The sequence below is a fragment of the Pan troglodytes genome, chromosome 6 (assembly GCF_028858775.2).
Source record: "Pan troglodytes isolate AG18354 chromosome 6, NHGRI_mPanTro3-v2.0_pri, whole genome shotgun sequence".
Lineage (NCBI taxonomy): Eukaryota > Metazoa > Chordata > Mammalia > Primates > Hominidae > Pan > Pan troglodytes.
In genome coordinates, this window is record NC_072404.2 from 85,212,781 (window position 1) to 85,232,029 (window position 19,249).

Consider the following 19,249-nt stretch of genomic DNA (forward strand, 5'->3'; position numbering starts at 1 on the left):
ATCAAGGTCCAAGCCGCCAAGTCCAATCCCCTGTGCTGATCCAGATCCTTCCTGCCTGCTATTTTTGAAGACCAAGCTCTTCCCCACTTCCTTCTCATCTCCTCCAAGTCACGGGCCTGCCATGGCCCAAGATGATAGTCACTGGAAAAGTGGAACACCCTGGAATCGGCCCTGGTGTGAGTTTGTTGTGAGACCTTAAGGCAGTCACCTGACGGTGGGGAGCCTCAGTTTCCCCATTGGTAAAATGGGGATAAGCGGAGTCTTTGCTGGGTCAGCCTATATTGGGGTTGGGAGACTTTTCAGAGTACAACCAACTCATGGTCCTTTCACAGGGTCAGAGCAGTGCAGGAAGGACTGGGGGACCCTATGGGGTGTCCACCAAGTACCAAGATGGCAGAGGATGGGAGGAAGGTACCTCTCATGTCCTTCTCCACCCATCCCTCTGGAAGTCCTCAGGAAGGGGTCACCATGCGCCTGCCAGAGTCTCAGCCTCGTCCTCAGCTTGGCTGGGTCTCATGCTTCCTGGGAAGATCCAAGGCCAAGCACTATGGGATTTCATAGGATGCTCAGAGACCTCCGAACCTCCCCTCCAGGAAGCTGCTTTTTGTGTCTTGGTGCCTCTTGCAGGGATCCCCTCTCCCCACCTCCCACCCACAGCCTGGCTAATGCCTATTGGCATCCCTACCCTCAGCTCCAGGGCGCCTTTTCCAGGCTGCATCACGTCCGCTCCTCTATGATCCCATAGAACCTGGTTCCTTCCTTCCGTATGGACTCTGCCAGGCCGTGCTAGCCAGGGGGCTGCCGTGGTGAGCAGGAGCTTCCCACTCACATTTCAGCTTTTCCCCTCTCATCATGCTCAGTGGTCTTCGTCTGTCCTCCATCCTGGGAGGCCCAGGTCTGCCTGCCTCTCTCCTGGCATGGACATCCAGATGGGGCCTGGCACAAAGGAGGTGCTGGGCACATGTCTGCTTAGTGTGTGTGGGAACGAATGAATGAGTGAGTGAGTGAGTGAATCAGGGACCTCGCCTGCCTCTGAGCCCTGTTCCCAGGAGCCCCTCCTCTCCTTTTTACGACTTGCTACCTGACATGTTTTCTTTTGCTTGTGTAATATATATATATATATTTTTTGAGATGGGGGTCTGGCTCTGCTGCCCAGACTGGAGTACAATGGTGCAATCATAGCTCACTGCAGCCTCCAACTCCTGAGCTCAAGTGATCCCCCCACCTCAGCCTCCTCAGTAGCTGGGTCTACAGGTACACACCGCCATGTCTGGCTATTTATTTTATTTTATTTTTAGTAGAGATGGGGTCTTGCTGTGTTGCTCAGGCTGGTCTCAAACTCCTGGCCTCAAGTGATCCTCCTGCCTCGGCCTCCTAAAGCATTGGGATTACAGGCATGAGCCACTGGGCCCAACCTTTGGGTAAGAAATTTCTGAGGCTCAAGTGGAAAAGACGGTGGAAGGGAGTAGCAAGGGGCAGTGTGTTCACCTGGTCCTGGTACTCTGAAGGACAAGAACAGGTAAACACCTGAGATGTTTTACTCTTGCTTCCTTTGAGGACTTAGACGACCACCCAACTCGTGGGTCCCTGGTCATATCAGAAACTCCTCAAGGACGGACCCTCCTCTTCCTCATGGGGCTTCAACACAGTTTCTCCTGTCAGATCACCAGCACTTTCCTTCTTTTCTTTTCTTTTTCTTTTTTTTTTTTTTTTTTGAGGGAGCAGGGACTGAGTCTCGCTCTGTTGCCCAGGCTGGAGTGCAGTGGTGCAATCATGGTTCACTGTAGCCTCAAATTCCTGGGCTCAAGCGATACCCCTGCCTTAGCCTCCTGAGTAGCTGGGACTACAGGTGGTACCACCTCGCCTAGCTTGCCCTTTCTTCCTTTCCAAGAGCCACTTGCTGTCTGCCCTCCTGGCACCACCCAGTGTTGAGGAGGATGCTCTGAGTGGGTGAGCTCCCTGACACCTGCCTCCGGGATAAACATGGGGTGGGGTAGGGATGAGTGGCTGGGCCTTCTCTTTTCAAAGCTGAAGATGGAAGCCCGTGGAGGCCTCATAATGGTTGGAATGCTGAATGTCTTTTTCTTTTTCTTTTTCTTTTTTTTTTGAGACTGAGTCTTGTTCTGTCACCCATGCTGGAGTGCAGTGGCACGATCTAGGCTCACTGCAGCCTCTGCCTCCCGGGTTCAAGCGATCCTCCTGCCTCAGCCTCCCAAGTAGCTGGGATTACAGGCATGTAACACCATGCCCGGCTAATTTTTGTATTTTTAGTAGAGATGGGGTTTTGCCATGTTGGCCAGGCTGGTCTCAAACTCCAGACCTCAAGTGATCCGCCCACCTCGGCCTCCCAGAGTGCTGGGATTACAGGCGTGAGCCACCGCACCTGGCCAGAATGCCAAATTTCTGTAGCTGCTCCCAGGTAGGAAAGGAAACAGTTTAAAGGGCAGGGGTGCGGAGGTGGGGTCCCCTAGGGTCCACCTCTGACTCTAGTACCCTCAGTGTGGCTGGATGAGCCCTGGGCTGGGAGTCACAAGTCCCAGGACCTAGTCCTGGTTCTGCCGCTGCACCCTGTGGGCCCCTAGTCCCTGCTGGCTGTTCTTTTGGAATCGTTCTGCTCTGAGGGTTCACATTAAGCTGCTCAAATTCAGAAGATGGAAGGATGCTGAGGGTAGAAGGAGCCCCTGTCTGGGTTGGATCATGGACCAGGCAGCGGGCAGGTAAATTACCTGTAAATTACCTCACAGAGACTTTGCTAAGTAGGCCTTCTAGGTCTCAAACCTGCTCCTGGCCAGCTCACTGCCCTGCCCACTGCCACCCCAAATGAATCTACTATTGCACCCAATAGATGGAAGCTGGAAGCTCAGTCCTGGTGCCCGTTGCTCCTCCAGAGCCCTGCAGCTCCCACCCCAAAGCTCCATCCTGCAGCCAGGGAAGGACTTGAGGAAGCCCAGAGTTCCGTTTGGCCCAGTAGGCCCCCGAGGATGGGATGGGGCTTTTCCCTTGTGCCTGACCTTGGCCAGAACTTCCTCCAGGATCTGAAGGCCGGGAGGCCCCGCACTGGCTCCTCTGTCACTGCCTTTTGCCCGAAAGGGCCCTGAAGGCCAGCGGGGTGACCGAAGTCCCAGGGGCTGGCAGGGATGAAGGGTGAGGAGGGGCTTCGCAGCTACTCCAGACAACAGAAATCAAATTGGCTTCACTGCAGCATACAGTTCAGGAAAGAAACACAAACTTGGAATGCTAAACCACACAGAAATGCATTCGGACAACAGAATGAGAAAGAAGGCGTGAAGGAGGATTTAGGGGTGGAAGTCAGGGATGGAGAGGAAGAAGGAGGGAACAAGGAAGGTGGAGAAGGAGGGGAGATGGGCTAGAAAAGTTGGTCGGGGAAAGTCAAGAAAACCAAATGACAAACCAGGAAACATAGCTTTGTAGCTCATTTGAAGAAAGTGCAAGTTACAAATGAGTAGTCACTAAAATAAAGAAAGAAAAGGGAGGAATATGAAACCAACCAGGGCAAGATCGAGAGAAAGAGAGAGAAAGAAAACCACATTCAAACCAAGCAAAGTGGCAGGGCTTATCTGGAGATGGGAGCGAGAGCGCACAGCGGAGCTGGGATACCTACCTTCTCAGTGCTCAGGGACAGGAATGCAATAATAAAAAAGAAAAGAAGGTCTCCGCATTGGGAATGCAGAATGGGGGAAAGACAGTGACCCTAAACTGTGCTCCCCCTCTGAGCCAGTAGATGGGTGGCCAATGTGGCTTTTGTCTCATCCCAGGGATGGGAGGGGGCTCTTGCACGGCCATTTCTGTTTGCTCTTTTTTTTTCCTCCTTTTTAAACAATGGGTTCCACTAGCCAAGCTTTCTTTATTGTTCGAACAACAGAAAACCTCCATAGAGCATGCAGGAAGCAGCTGATGGAAGAGAACCACAGGGTGGGCTACAGAGGGGCTGGCAGCATGGGAGAGAGGCCCATGCCGGGGGAGAGGGATGGAAAGGAAGAGAGAGAGACAGGAGGCAGACAGACAGAGAGACAGACGAACAGACAAAGTCAGGCAGAGATAGAAATGGGAAGAGAAGGAGAAAGAGAAACAGAAAGACAGAAACAATGACAGAAGCAAACAGAAACAGAGAGGCAGGAAGAGAGAAAGGTGCCCCCAGACAGAAAGAGGAGACAAGCACTGTTTAAACAAGGCCAATCGGAGTGGACAGATGGGTGAAGGGAAAACGCGCATTTAAAAGGGAAGGCAACCACAGAGCCGATCTGGAGGAGTGACCCTGCCTCAGGTCAGTCCCACTCCTTTCCCTCTGGCTTTGGCATCCTTTTAGCAAAATTCATCCCTTTTGCTTTTTCTGTTCCTGTATAAGGCAGGTCAGGGGGTGCCTTGGCACCTCTTCTTGGGGGTCACCTGAGGCTGCCCATTACATGATAAAATTTGGACCACAGGGAGAAGCCAGAGACAGCCCCAAGGCCATGATCCTGAGCCTTCTCTGCCACCCTCACCTAAGGGTGTCACCTTCCAGGCAGCCCCGGACACTGTAGGGTTTTTTGTTTTTTGGGGTTTTTTTTTTGAGATGGAGTCTCGCTCTGTCACCCAGGCTGGAGTGCAATGGTGCGATCTCAACTTACTGCAACCTCTGCCTCCTGGGTTCAAGTGATTCTCCTGACTCAGCCTCCCGAGTAGCTGGGACTACAGACAGGATGATAGCTCACTGTAGCCTCCAACTCCTGGGCTCAAGTGATCCTCCCACCTCGGCCTTCCAAGTAGCTGGGATTGTAGGCATGCACCATCACATCTGGCTAATTAAAAAAAATTTTTTTTTTGTAGAGATAGGGGTCTTGCTATGTTGCCCAGGCTGATTTCAAACTCCTGGTCTCAAGTGATCTTCCTGCCTCGCCCTTCCAAAGTACTGGCATTACCGGCATAAGTCACTGTGACTGCCCCATCCCCTGAAACTTCTAACGCTAGAGACTTCGAAGGTGAGCAGGTGGCCCCTGGGACAGGAATGCAATAATAAAATAGAAAAGACGGCAAACTCTGTATACTCTTTCTGGGCCTTGGGAGGGTGAGCCTAGCACCAGGTTCTGCTGGTGGGGGCTGGAGGGAGGCCAGTGAAGGCACCAGGTAAGACTGGACAGGAGGGCTTCTCCCAGGAGGTCTCCTGATCAGTATCTTCCTCTTTCATCCTACATTGTGTGACCTTGAGTGACTCTCTTCCCTCTCTGTGCCTCGATATTTATTTCCCCACATGTATGAACTGTGAGGGTTTAGGGTTCCCTGAGTCACAGAAGCAACAATCATATGAGTTTCTGTAATGTGGGGGCCACCTGCACCCGGGTCTCTCAGTGTAGGCAGACCTTGGTCTAGGGACATGAGAGAGCAGGAAGCTGATTTCTGGATGGGTCTAATGGGGGAAAGCAGGAGCTGAGACAACCAGCAACCACCTCCCAAATCCTCCTTCTGCTCAGGGCTCCTGGACTGTGCTTCCCATTTTCCACCCTCTCCACAGCTTAGCTGGAGTCTAGAGGTCAGAGTCAGAGGGCTGGAGTCTATTTTTTGTTGTTGTTGTTTGTTTTGAGACAGGGTCTTGCTCTGTTGCCCAAGCTGGAGTGCAATGGCGCAATCATGGCTCACTGCAGCCTCAAACTTCTGGGTTCAAGCAATCCTCCTGTCTCAGTCTCCTGAGTAGCTGGGATTACAGGTGTATTCCACCATGCCCAGCTTTTTCTTTTAAATTTTTGTAGTGACAGGGTCTTGCAGTGTTGCCCAGGCTGGAGTACAGTGGTGCAATCATGGCTTACTGCAGCCTTGGACTCCTGAGCTCAAGTGATTCTCCTCCCTCATCTCCCTCAGTAGACGAGACTATAGGCACATGCCACCATGCCTGGCTGATTAAAAAAATATATATATTTTTTGTAGAGATACAGTCTTGTTCTGTTGACCAGTCAGTCTGGAACTGCAGGCCTCAAGTGATCCTCCTGCCTCAGCCTCCCAAAGTGCTGGGATTACAGGTGTGAGCCACTGCGCCCTGCCTGGGGTCTACTTTTGGATCTACCTCTAAATAGCTGTGTGACCTTGAGCCAGTCACTTGACCTCTCAGAGCTGCAGTTTCTCCTGTAAGCATCAGAACCCAGAAAGTCCTGTGGGGTTCAACCATCACCTGGGATGGGCCAACAAAGGGGTTTATTGGGAGTAACCACATCACTGGCCTCAGTCTCGAGATCAAGATGGATTTTTTTTTTTTTTTGAGACAGAGTCTCGCTCTTGTCATCCAGGCTGGAGTGCAATGGCACAATCTCAGCTCACTGCAACCTCTGCCTCCTGGGTTCAAGCGATCCTCCTGCCTCAGCCTCCCAAGTAGCTGGGATTACAGGTGCCCACCATGCCTGGCTATTTTTTTTTTTTTTTTCCGAGACGGAGTCTCACTCTGTCACCTAGGCTGGAGTGCAGTGGTATGATCTCCGCTCACTGCAACCTCTGCCTCCCAGGTTCAAGTGATTTTCCTGCCTCAGCTTCCTGAGTAGCTGAGATTACAGGCATGCACCACCATGCCTGGCTAATTTTTTTGTATTTTTAGTAGAGACGGGGGTTTGCCATGTTAGCCAGGCTGGTCTCGAACTCCTGACCTCAGGTGATCTGCCCGCCTCAGCCTCCCGAAGTGCTGGGATTACAGTTGTGAGCCACCATGGCCAGCCGAATTTTTGTATTTTTAGTAGAGCTGGGGTTTCACCATGTTGGTCAGGCTGGTCTTGAGCTCCTGACCTCAGGTGATCCGTCCCCCTCAGCCTCCCAAAGTGCTAGGATTACAGGTGTGAGCCACTGTGCCCAGCCCAAGATGGAATTTTTTGCTTGCCTGAAGTGTCTCAGCTAAACTCTGCCAGGTGCCTTCAGACCTCTCATTCCTCCACATTTTCCTAAGGATCTTAGTCTGAGGTCTGACACTGATGGTCCTGAACAGCCTGTCCTGCTCCCTGTCCCCTGTGTCCAGCCCATTATACTAAACTGAACCAAGGAGTAGCAGCAAGCTCCAAGAAGCTCCCTGGGCAACCCAGGACAAGTCTCTTCCCCTCCCTGGGTCTCCCGCTTCTCTCCAGCTTCCTGGGGAACGTAGCAGCACAGGCTGCACCACTGTAGTTAATTTAAAATCTGCGGCAGCTCCAGCCTGTGCCTGGAGTTGAAAGGAGGATTTGCTGCCGCTGCTGACTTGGCAGGAGCTGTTGGTGTGGGAGTGATTTTTTTTTTAGAGTTATCTTCCCTTTTAAATTCAGATTACAAAGGAAAAAAAAGTATATAGAGATGTGTATATGATTAATGTTCACTTAAAATTCAAAAGCCATCTCTGCATTAAGAGGAAAGGTTCCCACAGTAACACACACAAAAAGAAAATTCTAGAACATAGAAGATAGAAAAAAAAAACCCAGAGAGAGAGTTTGCATTTCTGTACATTAAAATAGGGGGGGAAAAAAAAAGGAAAAGGAAATAAAAACAAAACAACAGAAAAAGTTACATAAACTTGCCCACCCTCTTCCCTCACCAGCTAAACAAGAAATGGAATCACAGTATTACCACGTTTCAAATGGGAGGCTAAAAAACAAACAAAAACATAGACGGGGTTAAAAAATGTTGAGCTTTCCTTTTTTTCCGTTTGTTTCTCTCTCTCTTTTTTTTCTTTTCTTTTTTTTTTTTAAAGGTATCGTCCAAGAATACCACCCCCAGTATTTTTTCCCGAAGATGGTTTCGTTCATGGTAAAGTCTGGGACCCCTCTCCCATCCCCCATCTCACTTTTCTGCATATGAGCAAGAACTAGCCTCTTTTGACTCCTCAGGGGTCTTTTTAAGGCAGAGAGGCAGGGATCTGAATGCAGGTTTGAGACCCGGGATGCTCTGAAGTCCCAGATCTCCCAGGGCCCCAAGGGTGAGGGATAGGATTTGGGGACCATGCTTGGTGAAAGGAGTCACAAAATGCCGTCTCCAAGAAAACTCCCAAGGCTGTGCCAAACTAGAGTCCCATGCTGGGAGGGAGACAAGATGTGGGTGCTTCAGAAGCTCCCGCCCCAAGGCTGGTGGCTGGGTCCCCTTCCCCGACTGCCCTATCCTGGGGATGCCTAGATGCTGTGGCCATTTTGTCTGCATTGGGGAGGGGGTGGAGGTGGGATCATTGCTCAGGACTCCAGGGCTGGAGAGAGGACCAGAGGTACAAAGGGACCCACTTCCAGCCCTGACTTCAGAGAACCTGCATCTCTGTGTCTCTTGGGAGGCCCCAGAAGGGTGGATGAGAAGCTGGCAAGAAGGTGTTTCGGGTCCTGTGCTCTTGGGACTCCATGCCCACAGGGGTGGGGGATGGTGGGTGCCCCTCTTGTGGGTTGTTAATCCTCTCCAGCCTCTGCCATGCTACCCTCAGCTACCTCTGCCTGCCCTCAACCCCCTCCCAAGACAGATCCGGGGACATCAGTGTCATCCTCCCTGCGCGGCCCAACCAAAACCCCCAGAGCCCAGGAGCCTGGTGCCTGGTCCAGGTGGGACAGTCTAGAGACAGGTAAATGTCCTTCAATAAAACTTAACCTTGAGACCAAGAGCCTTCAGTCAGCTGCCCTTGACTTTCCTCTCTGAGGCCGTGGGAGTAAAGGGTGTTTGAGAAAAGAAAGGGAGTGAAAGGAAACAGCCAAAAATCAAAATGAAACTGACCAACACGTACATGTTTGCTGCTGAGACCTGAGGTCTGGGGAGGGGCAGCTCTCCCACTCCCAGCTGAGGCTTTGGGGTTGGGTGGGGGGCAGTCTGCGGGTCTGGGAAGGAACTGCAGGCCTCCCCACCCCAAGCCACCCCCCCACCCACCCCAGTGCCCCTGCCAGCACTGCAGCCCCCTCTCTCTGAGGGGTCTCAACTGTGTACTCTATAATCAACAGACCAGAAGGGGATGTGGACCTTCCCTGGGGTCTGGGAGAAGCCCCAACCCAGGCCCAGCCCATCCATCTGGGGACAGGCTAAGACGTCTCTCTCCTCTGCCAGCTCCCCCATTGCACCTGCCTGTAGGTCTTCGGGCATCTGTGCCCCTCTTGGAGGGTGGGGACAGTTTTGGGGGTGTTGGTGTGGGGTCTCTGAGGCACCCTGGCAGGTGCCTCAGGAGGGTGGCCGTGGGAAGAGGAGCCGGCAGGTTTGAGACACCTGTCCAAGTGTGGGCGGTGCCTGGAAAAGGGCAGAGTCTCCTCAGAGCAGGGACTTTAGAGGGCAGAGGGACTGAGATGGGGGAGGGGGCTGAGGGAGGGAGGGGCTGGGGAGAAGATTGAGGGAGGGGGAGGGGGGTGCTCAGAGGTGGGGCCAGGGCTTGGTGGGAAGAGGGAGACTCAGGGCCCAGGTGGTGCCCAGTGGGGGGTCCTGTCTCTCGAATCCTGCTCCTGCCTGGGACTCCTATCAATGTCCATGCCCCTCCCACCCTAATATGCCTGGGGAGGGCACGAGACCCTGATTCCTCCCCAGCCCTGTACCCAACTCAGTGCCCCGCGGTCAACCCCCCTCTGGCCTTCAGTTTGCCAAGCGCAAGGGTGGCCCAAGACCGCAGGCGCCCCTCACCCTGACACCAGGGCCAGGTGGGCGCAACGGCCTAGCACTCCCGGCGGCTCCCGAGCCAGGACGCCCCCAGCGGGGAGCCGAGGAGGGAGGAAGCGGCCGCCCCCGCCCCCATGCCACACTTATCGCCCCCTGCCCCGCTGGCGACCCGCCCGACCACGCACGGCGCAGCCCGCGGCGCGGGAACCCTCCGCAAAGCGAAGCGTACGTACATCGGGCGGGCTGTGCGCCGAGCCGGGGCGGCCCCCGTGCGCTCCGCTCCGCTGCCCGCTGCCGCCGTTCCGCTGGGGCGACCCCCATCCGCTGCCGCCCGACGGGGAAGGCGACCGGCTTCCGCTGGACCGCTGGCTGCCCGTCTTTCGCCCTTCGTCTCGGTGCTTGGGGCTCAGCCTGGGGTTAGGCGCCAGGAAGAATGGGGGAGTCGGCGTGGGACAGCCTCTTTGCAAGCAGTTGCGCCTCCTCTTTCCCCCTTCCCCAGCACGGGGAAGGAGAGCAGCCCCCCACCTGCCTTTTCACCATGCTGGGAACCTTTCCACTTAGAGAGGGCTTGACCAGGGTGAGCCAGCGAGGCTGTGCCTCGATTTCCAATTCCGGCGGAGGCTTAGGGGCCTTAGGGCAGCTCTTCCTCAAGTTATCACTCCCCCGGTAAATTTCTCTTTTTAAAAATTATTATTAGGCTGGGCTTGGTGGCTCACGCCTGTAATCCCAGCACTTTGGGAGGCCGAGACAGGCGGATCGCTTGAGGTCAGGAATTCGAGACCAGGCTGGTCGAAATGGCGAAATCCTATCTCCACTAAAAATACAAAAATTAGTCGGGCATGGTGGTGCACGCCTGTAATCTCAGCTACTCGGGTGGCTGAGGCTGGAGAATTGCTTGAATCCCGGAGGCGGAGGTTGTAGTGAGCCAAGATTGCACCACTGCTCTCCAGCCTGGGCAACACAGCAATACTCGTCTCAAAATATATATTATTATATATAAATATATTAAATATATAAATATATAACATAATTAAATATAAATATATAAAATATATAAATATTTATATATTAAATATATAATATATAAATATTAAATATACAATATATAAATACATAAATATATTAAATATAGAAATATTTATATTTATATATATAGAAATATTTATATTTATATATAAATATAGAAATATTTATATTTATATATAAATATAGAAATATTTATATTTATATATAAATATAGAAATATTTATATTTATATATAAATATAGAAATATTTATATTTATATATAAATATAGAAATATTTATATTTATATATAAATATAGAAATATTTATATTTATATATAAATATAGAAATATTTATATTTATATATAAATATAGAAATATTTATATTTATATATAAATATAGAAATATTTATATTTATATATAAATATAGAAATATATTAAATATATATTATATAAATATTAAAATACATATCTATATTTATATTTATAGATATATCTATATATCTATATATATCGCTATATAAATATATATTATATAAATATTAAAATATATATCTATATTTATATTTATAGATATATTTATATATCTATATATATATTTATATTTATATATCTATATATATATTTATATTTATAGATATCTATATTTAAATATATATTTATATTTATATATCTATATTTATATATTTATAGATATATTTATATACCTATATTTATATATTTATATAGATATATAAATATATATAAATTAAAATATAAAAATATAAAATATATTAATATATATTAAATATATATTAATATATATTAATATTTATATATAAATATATAAAATAATTAAATATAAATATATTAAATATATATAAATATATAAATATTAAATATATAAATATTAAATATATAAATATATAAATATTAAATATATATAATTATATATGATAAAAGTAATAATTATTATTATTACTTTTAATTAAAGAAGGAAGTCTATGTTGCCCAGGCTGGTCTCGAGCTCCTGGCCTCAAGCGATCCTTCTGCCTTGGCCTCCCAAAGTGCTGAGATTACAGCAGTGAGCCACCACACCTGACCACCCCTGATAAACTTCTACCCACCGATGAATTGACATTCTGTCTACCAGCCCTGCTCCCCAGCCCTTGGGGGTGTTTAATCTGCAACCCTCATCCCCCACCAGGAGAAAGCCTCCCAGAGGCCCAGGCCTACCTGCTGGGAGATCTGGAATCACTGTAGTGGGAGGAGAGGGAGGGGCTGTGGGAGTTGCCACTGCTATGGCGATGAGACCTCCGGCCTGGGGACTCTGTGTGAGGCCTGGCGTGGATGAGGGAAATCAGCCTGTACCTCAATTCTGCCCCCTGTGATCCCCCCAGCCCCCAAGTTGCCCAGCCTCCCACCAGGATCCCAGTGGAACCCTACTGAAAGCCAGTGTTCATCAGTCCCCTAAAGTCTCCTATAAAAGGTACATCAGCAGTGTTGGTGCTGGCTGCAGAGCCTATCTGGTCCATATGGGTCATCTGTGAGAATTAGGAAAAGGCTCCCTTTTCTCTAGACAACCCCAGCCTCCCAAGACCCCCCTCAGCCCTCACCAGGTGATCCTGGGACTTGTGGGGTGGGAGGAAGGAGGGTGGAGGAGTCACGAGGACTGGGCTTGGAAGGACCCTGGATTGGAAGGCAAGAGGCCTGGGTTTCGATTCAAGCTCTGACTCAGCAAGAGCCCTTGGCTTTCTTTCTAGATCTTAATTTTTCCATCTGGGCAAAATGAGCTACCTTTAATGGCCTGATTCTGTGATTCTAAAAGGCCTAGTTTGCTGGGGCGGGAAGGAGAACGAATGGGGGGCTGGAGAGTAGGGAGGGCGCTTACCTCTTCTTCTCTTTGTTCTTCTCTTTTCTTTTGCACTTGGAGCTTCGAGATCTGCAGAGAGCAGAGACCACAGTGATGGTGTGGCCCGGGGAGGGTGTGGCCTTCGTGCCCTGGAGCCTGGGTATACTCAGGTGTGGATCTGAGATTTGTTCCACTCTAGGGCCTAAGCCCCATGGCTGGTGGGGACTTTTCCATCCTACTCCACCCCTTTGTCCCTTTCACTCAGCCAAAGCTCCGGCCTTCCTCCTCCTGGAAGTCCTGGCCCGTGAACACCTCCCTGGGTCGCAAATGCTGCCCAGTCTGGGAGGGCCACAGAAGTGTGGCTGGCCCCAGATAAAGTGGGGTGCTATAGCCGGGCGCGGTGGCTCACACCTTTAATCTCAGCACTTTGGGAGGCTGAGGCCAGTGGATCACTTGAAGTCAGGAGTTTGAGACCAGCCTGACCAACATGGAGAAACCCAGTCTCTACTAAAAATACAAAATTAGCCAGGCGTGGTGGTGTGTGCCTGTAATCCCAGCTACTAGGGAGGCTGAGGCAAGAGAATCGCTTGAACCTGGGAGGCGGAGGTTGCGTGAGCTGAGATCGCGCCTTTGCACTCCAGCCTGGGCAATAAGAGTGAAACTCCGTCTCAGGAAAAAAAAAAAAAAAAAAAAAAAAAGGCAGGGGTTGCTGTTTGCAGGTGTGGCAGCCTCAAGCCTTAGGTCTGGGCCAGATAGAAATGGTGATTTGCTCTTGTCTTTTGGTACTGGACTTGGGACATGCCCAATACTCATTCCCTTGAGTATTGGGGTATGGCCTGATAATCACACCTCCTGTGCCCCCTTCCTCTGTGTGTTCCCAGACTGGCCCAGCCCTAGGCCAGCTCACCAGGGGTTTAGGAAAGAAATGCTTTCCCAAGGGCATGATGTCCCTGCTTTTTTTTTTTTTTTTTTTTTTTTTTTTGTCTTGAGACGGAGTCCCGCTCTGTTGCCCAGGCTGGTGTGCAGTGGCACAATCTCAGCTCACTGCAACCTCCACCTTGCAGGTTCAAGCAATTCTCATGCCTCAGCCTCCCAAGTAGCTGGGATTACAGTTGCCTGCCACCACGTCTGGCTATTTTTTTGTTTGTTTGTTTGTTTATTTGTTTTAGTAGAAACAGGATTTCACCATGTTGGCCAGGCTGGTCTCGAACTCCTGGCCTCAAGTGATCTGCCCACCTCAGCCCTCCAAAGTGCTGGGATTACAGATGTGAGCCACCGTGCCTGGCCAATCTCCCTGCTTTTGAATGACATCTCTGGATCCATCTCCAGGGCTGCCCCCTCCCAACTCCCACAGCTTCCTGTCACATCCCATCCAGCCCTCTGGGGCAAGCCCCCCAACCCAGCACCCTCTACCTTTGATGAAAGGCCTGAGAAGCTTCTGGTTAGCCCTCAAAGGTCTCACCCAACCCCAATCCTCAGCCCCATCCTCCCTGGTGCCACCAGATCCCTTCAGTCCTTCTGACCCCAAAACAAAGCCATACTAAGGAACACAGAAATGTGCTCCCACAGGAGCAGAGTGACTGCGGGGAAGGCCCGGAGGCTATGGGTTTGGGTGCTGGAGCCTGCTTTGGGCTTCAGTCTCCCCATTGGAAGCTGGTCTATTCCTAGTTCACTTTTAGGACCTGTCCAGGAAGGATGGGAGCTGGCCAGAGGGTGTGTGTAAGCTAATGGTGGCCACTTGGGGGCAGTAGGGACCCACACTGATCCATAGACACTGGGAGGCCAGGGGAAGATGAAAAATTGGGGACATTGGAGGGGCAGGATTAGGTGTTTATGTAGGCTCCTCCCCTACTTGGCAAATTCCCACTACAAAGAAGGAACTCCAGACTCTGCCCTTCCTCTGGGCTGCTGGAAGGGGGTCTGGCTCTGATGCCACCTCTGGAATGTGACTGCCCCACAACTTCCTTCCGAGCTCTCCTCTCCTCTCCTTTCCCTTTTCCCTTCTTTTCTTTCTTTCTTTCTTTATTTTTTTTGAGACGGAGTCTTGCTCTGTCGCCCAGACTGGAGTGCAGTGGTGCGATCTCAGCTCCCTGTAATTTCCTCCTCCCAGTATCAAGCGATTCTCCTACCTCAGCCTCCCAAGTAGCTGGGATTACAGGCACCCGCCACCATGCCCAGATAATTTTTGTATTTTCAGTAGAGACTGACTATGTTGGCCAAGCTGGTCTCAAAGTCCTGACTTCAAATGATCCAGCCACCTCGGCCTCCCAAAGTGCTGGGATTACAGGCATGAGCCACCACACCCAGACTTTTTTTTTTTTTTTTTTCTGAGACAGAATCTCGCTGTGTCACCCAGGCTGGAGTGCTGTGCACTCCACTGCAATCTCTTGGCTCACTGCAACCTCCACCACCCGGGTTCAAGTGATTCTCCTGCCTCAGCCTCCCGAGTAGCTGGGATTACAGGCGCTTGCCACCACACCCAGCTAATTTTCGTATTTTTAGTAGAGACAGGATTTCACCATGTTGACCAGGCTGGTCTCAAACTCCTGGCCTCAAGCGATCCACCTGCCTCAGCCTCCCACAGTGCTAGGATTATAGGTTGAGCCACCGTGCCTGGCTCAGGCTGTTTTCTGCTTTCTCAGCAACCCTCTTCTCCTGCACCACTCTGCCTCCACCTGGACTCCTGCCTTTCACTTCCTCTCCCCTCCCCCAGTCCACCCTGAACAAGCCACTGCCCTGCTCAGAGCTCCCCCACACTAACCCCCAGGCCTCCTGGGTGGAGGATGGCTCCATAACTTGGCAGTCAAACCTGTTGGGAGGCTAGCACCTGTCCCTGAGAAACTACCTCTAGCCACAGCTCCCCGACCCTGCCTCCTATCCATGGAGCCCTCCCAGCTCACAGAGGTCCTCCTGCCTCGTGAGCTATTTCCCTGCAAATTCAGGGTCTCGGTGTTTCTGCTTGTCTAACCGGCAACTCCACAGACAGACACACCCCTTGGGCACTGGACCTGCCATGTTGTCTAGAAATTCTTGGGGTCACCATGTCACGGCTGATGCATGGGGCAGGCAAGGGTTGCAAACAGTTGGTTTTCATGCTCCTTCTCCACTGCTCTGTCCCCGCAGCCTGGCTCTGGGAAGGAACCCTGGAGCTGAAGGATGGAGCCCTGTGGGACCCTCAAAACCCCATCCCATCATTGCGTCCTTTGGGCTTTGGTTCCTTAAGGGACCACTGACCATATCCTCTGCAAAGCGCCGCTCACCTGTGCCGTCTCTTCCTCCGGGACCCAGAATCAGACCTGTAGGGCGATAAAGGAGTTCTCTTGAGCCTGCCTGGGGTGGCCCAGGGGAGACCTATGGAGGGCCACAGCCCTGGCCCTGGGCCCCACGGGAGGAAGAGGAGGCCCCAGGGTGGGGGCAGCAAGGGTACCTGTCTCGGCGATGCTTCTTCACACTCTTCTTCTTCTTGCGGAGGGGTGAGGAGCTCCCACAGCTGTGGACACAGGGAGGTGGGCTCTAGTGAGCTGGGGTGGGGGGTGGGGGGCTGGAAATGGCTGGAGAGACCTGGGTGCTTGGGACATTGAAGCTGGAAAGGGAATTCCAGGCCAGGAAGCCCAAGGTCCCTTGTACAGAGTGACCCGAGGCCCCAAGGGTCGCCAAGGTCCCTCAGGGTAGTTGATGGCGCTGCCTATGTTGTCCCCAAGTCACCCTTCCAGCCCCCTGGCATTGTGGGCAACGATAGTTTCAAACCCAGACGTCAGAGGCTCCAACGGTGGGATTCATGGCCTCTGTAGGGGCAAAACTTGCACCTTGGCAGTGTCCAGGTGCAGGCCCTGAGGGTCCAGGCCTCCGGCCTCTGGGGGATGGCCTTGGAACCTCTCCCACCCACAGACATCCCCCGCCCTGGCCCCAGCCAGCTCTGTCCCCACTGACCTGCATTCGGACTCCAGTCTCCTCTTTTTGCTGAGGGCAGATGCCAGGAAGAAAGGACAGACGGATGGATGGGGTTAGTTGGGGCCCCAGACACTTGCCAGGGTCTCACGCAGGACAGGGGAGGGTGGACAGAGAGATTCGGGGATGGCAGATGAGGCCCCTCCTCCCCAGGGCCACTCGCACTAGTGTTGGTGGGCACGGGACCCCTGGGAGGGCAGAGGGGGACTGGGAGCAGGTGCTGGTAACACACGGGCCCGGTCAGTGAGTCTGGCTCTGGGGGATTCAGTGAGAGGCAGGTGCTAGAGAAGGGCTCAGTGAGGGGCGGATCCCAGATAAGGGGAGGGGCTCCATGAGGGGTGGGGCCTAGTGGGGAGAGGACCTCGATGAGGGGCGGGTCCTAGAGAAGGGGAGGGGCTCGGTGAGGGGCGGGCCCCAGAGAAGGGGAGGGGCTCCTTGGGGGCGGAACCTAGCGAAGGGGAGGGGCTTGTCGAGGGGCGGGCCCTAGCGAGGGGAGGAGCTTGAGGCCTGGGGTGGGTTCAGTTATCCGGAGGGCACCTAGTCGGGGGACGGCACGGGGAGGCCGAGGGAGGGGCTCAGAGAGGGGCGGGGCTCACAAATGCTGCATGGTTGTGAGCCAGGGACGGGCATCCGGGGAGAGACCCCACCTCCTCCTCCCTTCCCGCTCCGGTCAGGCGCGGTTCTCACCGGCTTCTCCGGTGGCCGCCTTTCTTTTTCTTCTTTTTCTTGGGAGGGGGCGATGCCGAGCTGCTAGACCAATGCTTGGTCCTGGGGGAGAAGAGGCGGGGGTGGGGGCGGTGAGGGGGGGCAGCCCCGCGCGCCCCCCACCCCTGCCGCGGCGGCCGCTGACCTGTACCCGCGGTGGCCGCGGTAGCAGGCGGCCGGGCAGTCACAGTCCACTGGGCCGTCGTCATCGTCAAAGGGCGCGTACTCCAGGCCAGGCTCAGCGCCCTCGGTCAGCCGCGGGGTCTCCGCCACACTGCCGGCGACAGGGACGCTCACCACCAGTCTCGGGACGGCTTTTCTCCACCCCGTTTCTCGGCGCAGGGGGCCTGACCTAGCCCCGCAAGTCTGCGGGCTGCTACCCGGCTGGGGGAGGGGCGAGGGTTACCTGCGGCCCCTGGCCTTACAGGGCTAGGCAGAGATTTGGGGAACCCAACGGGGCACATCCCCTACAGGTCCCCGACCTCACGGTACAATCTTTTGCAAAAAAGAAAGAAGATAACCGAGCCCCTTATTTAGCCCGCACCCCTTCTGAGTTCTCACCATCTCAGTAAGCCCCCTCCTCTTTTTTTTTTTTAATTTTGGAGATAGGGTCTTGCTCTGTTGCTCAGGCTGGGTTGCAGCGGTGGGATCATAGCTCACTGCAGCCTTGAACTTCTGGGCCCAAGCGATCCTTCCTCCTCAGCCTCTTGAGTAGCTGGGACTACAGGCGTGGACCCCCACCCTGGCTAATTTGAAAAATTTTGCAGAGACGGGGTCTCACTATGTTGCTCAGGCTGGTTTCGAACTCCTGGCCTCAAGCGATCCTCCCGTTTGATCTCTCAAATTGCTGGAATTCTAGGCATGAGCCACCCTGCAGTCGTGGGTGGGGTGTGTGTGTGGCTACTCCTTAGATGAGGCTCCTCTTCCTCACTGAATCCCCTCCATATCCTAGCCCCATTCATTGAAGCCCTCCCCCTCAGTGAACCCCCCATTTGATCCCTGTGCCCCTAACCCTACTGTCCTATTCTGGGAACCCCATCCCCACCCCTCCTTTCTCTCACTGAACCCTAATTTCTCTTTTCTTTCTTTTTTTTTTTTTTCAGTCTCACTCTGTTGTCCTGGCTGGAGTGCAGGGGCCCGATCTCGCCTCACTGCAACCTCTGCCTGCTGCAATCTCCTGCAATCTCACCTCACTGCAACCTCCGCTTCCTGGGTTCAAGTGATTCTCCTGCCTCAGCCTCCCGAGTAGCTGGAATTACAGGTGCCCGCTAATTTTTGTATTTTTAGTAGAGACGGGGTTTCTCCATGTTAGTCAGGCTGGTATGGAACTCCCGATCTCAGATGATCTGCCAGCCTTGGCCTCCCAAAATGCAGGGATTACAGGCGTGAGCCACCGCGCACGGCGAACTCTAATTTCTTTTTCTTTTTCTTTTTTTTTTTTTGAGATGGAGTCTCACTTTGTCGACTAGGCTGGAGTGCAGTGGCATGATCTCAGCTCACTGCATCCTCCGCCTGCTGGGTTCAAGCAATTCTCCTGCCTCAGCCTCCCGAGTAGCTGGGACTACAAGCATGCACCACCACGCCCAGCTAATTTTTTGTATTTTTAGTAGAGACGGGGTTTCACCATGCTGGCCAGGCTGGTCTTGAACTCCTGACCTCGTGATCCACCCACCTTGGCCTCCCAACGTGCTGGGATTACAGGCGTGAGCCACCGCGCCCGGCGAACTCTAATTTCTTAAAGAGCCCCTTCCTCCTGGCCTATCTCCGCCCTCCCCGAGCCCTGGCTCAATGATGTGGGTCTTTCCTCACCTGGGTGTCCTAGTCCCTGAGCCCCCTCCCGCTGGCTGAGTGCCTCCCTGCCCCCCTTCCCCTCCTTTCCTCCAGCCCGGCCTCTGTCGCTGAAATATTCATAGCCTCTCCTCGCCCTCCCCTCTGCAGCCTCCAGGGGGCCCCCCTGCTCATCTCCGGCAGCAGGACTGTGCTCATCAATCAAGCCTGGTGGCAGAGGGTGGGGGCCTCCGATACTCCCTATCCATCTTACAGAACTCTCCTTTTCGCTCAGCAGGGACCAGACGCCTCCTGTCCCTGCTCCCGGAGCCCCAGCCAGCCTCTGCCACAGATGTTGGCTCCCTACAGGCTCTTCTCAGAGCGCTTCTTTTTTTCTAGAGGTAGCTGGGCTGGAGGCAAGAGCATGAGATTTGAAGCTCCAGACA

The 19,249-nt window shown here is 52.5% G+C and overlaps 1 protein-coding gene across 4 annotated transcripts in view; it reads right to left on the reverse strand.

The window, feature by feature from the left end:
• Window positions 1-19,249, reverse strand: part of SRRM3 (serine/arginine repetitive matrix 3) — an 85,335-nt gene that overhangs the window by 10,170 nt on the left and 55,916 nt on the right. For all 4 annotated transcript variants that reach the window (XM_054655836.2, XM_519161.8, XM_054655838.2 and 1 more), the window contains 8 exons: window positions 17,182-17,310; window positions 17,019-17,099; window positions 16,314-16,343; window positions 15,811-15,873; window positions 15,644-15,679; window positions 12,423-12,473; window positions 11,768-11,872; window positions 9,780-9,957 (listed from right to left, as the gene is read on the reverse strand). In XM_054655836.2, the coding sequence (XP_054511811.2) occupies window positions 9,780-9,957; window positions 11,768-11,872; window positions 12,423-12,473; window positions 15,644-15,679; window positions 15,811-15,873; window positions 16,314-16,343; window positions 17,019-17,099; window positions 17,182-17,310 (673 nt within the window). The remainder of the gene's footprint in view (window positions 1-9,779; window positions 9,958-11,767; window positions 11,873-12,422; window positions 12,474-15,643; window positions 15,680-15,810; window positions 15,874-16,313; window positions 16,344-17,018; window positions 17,100-17,181; window positions 17,311-19,249) is intronic.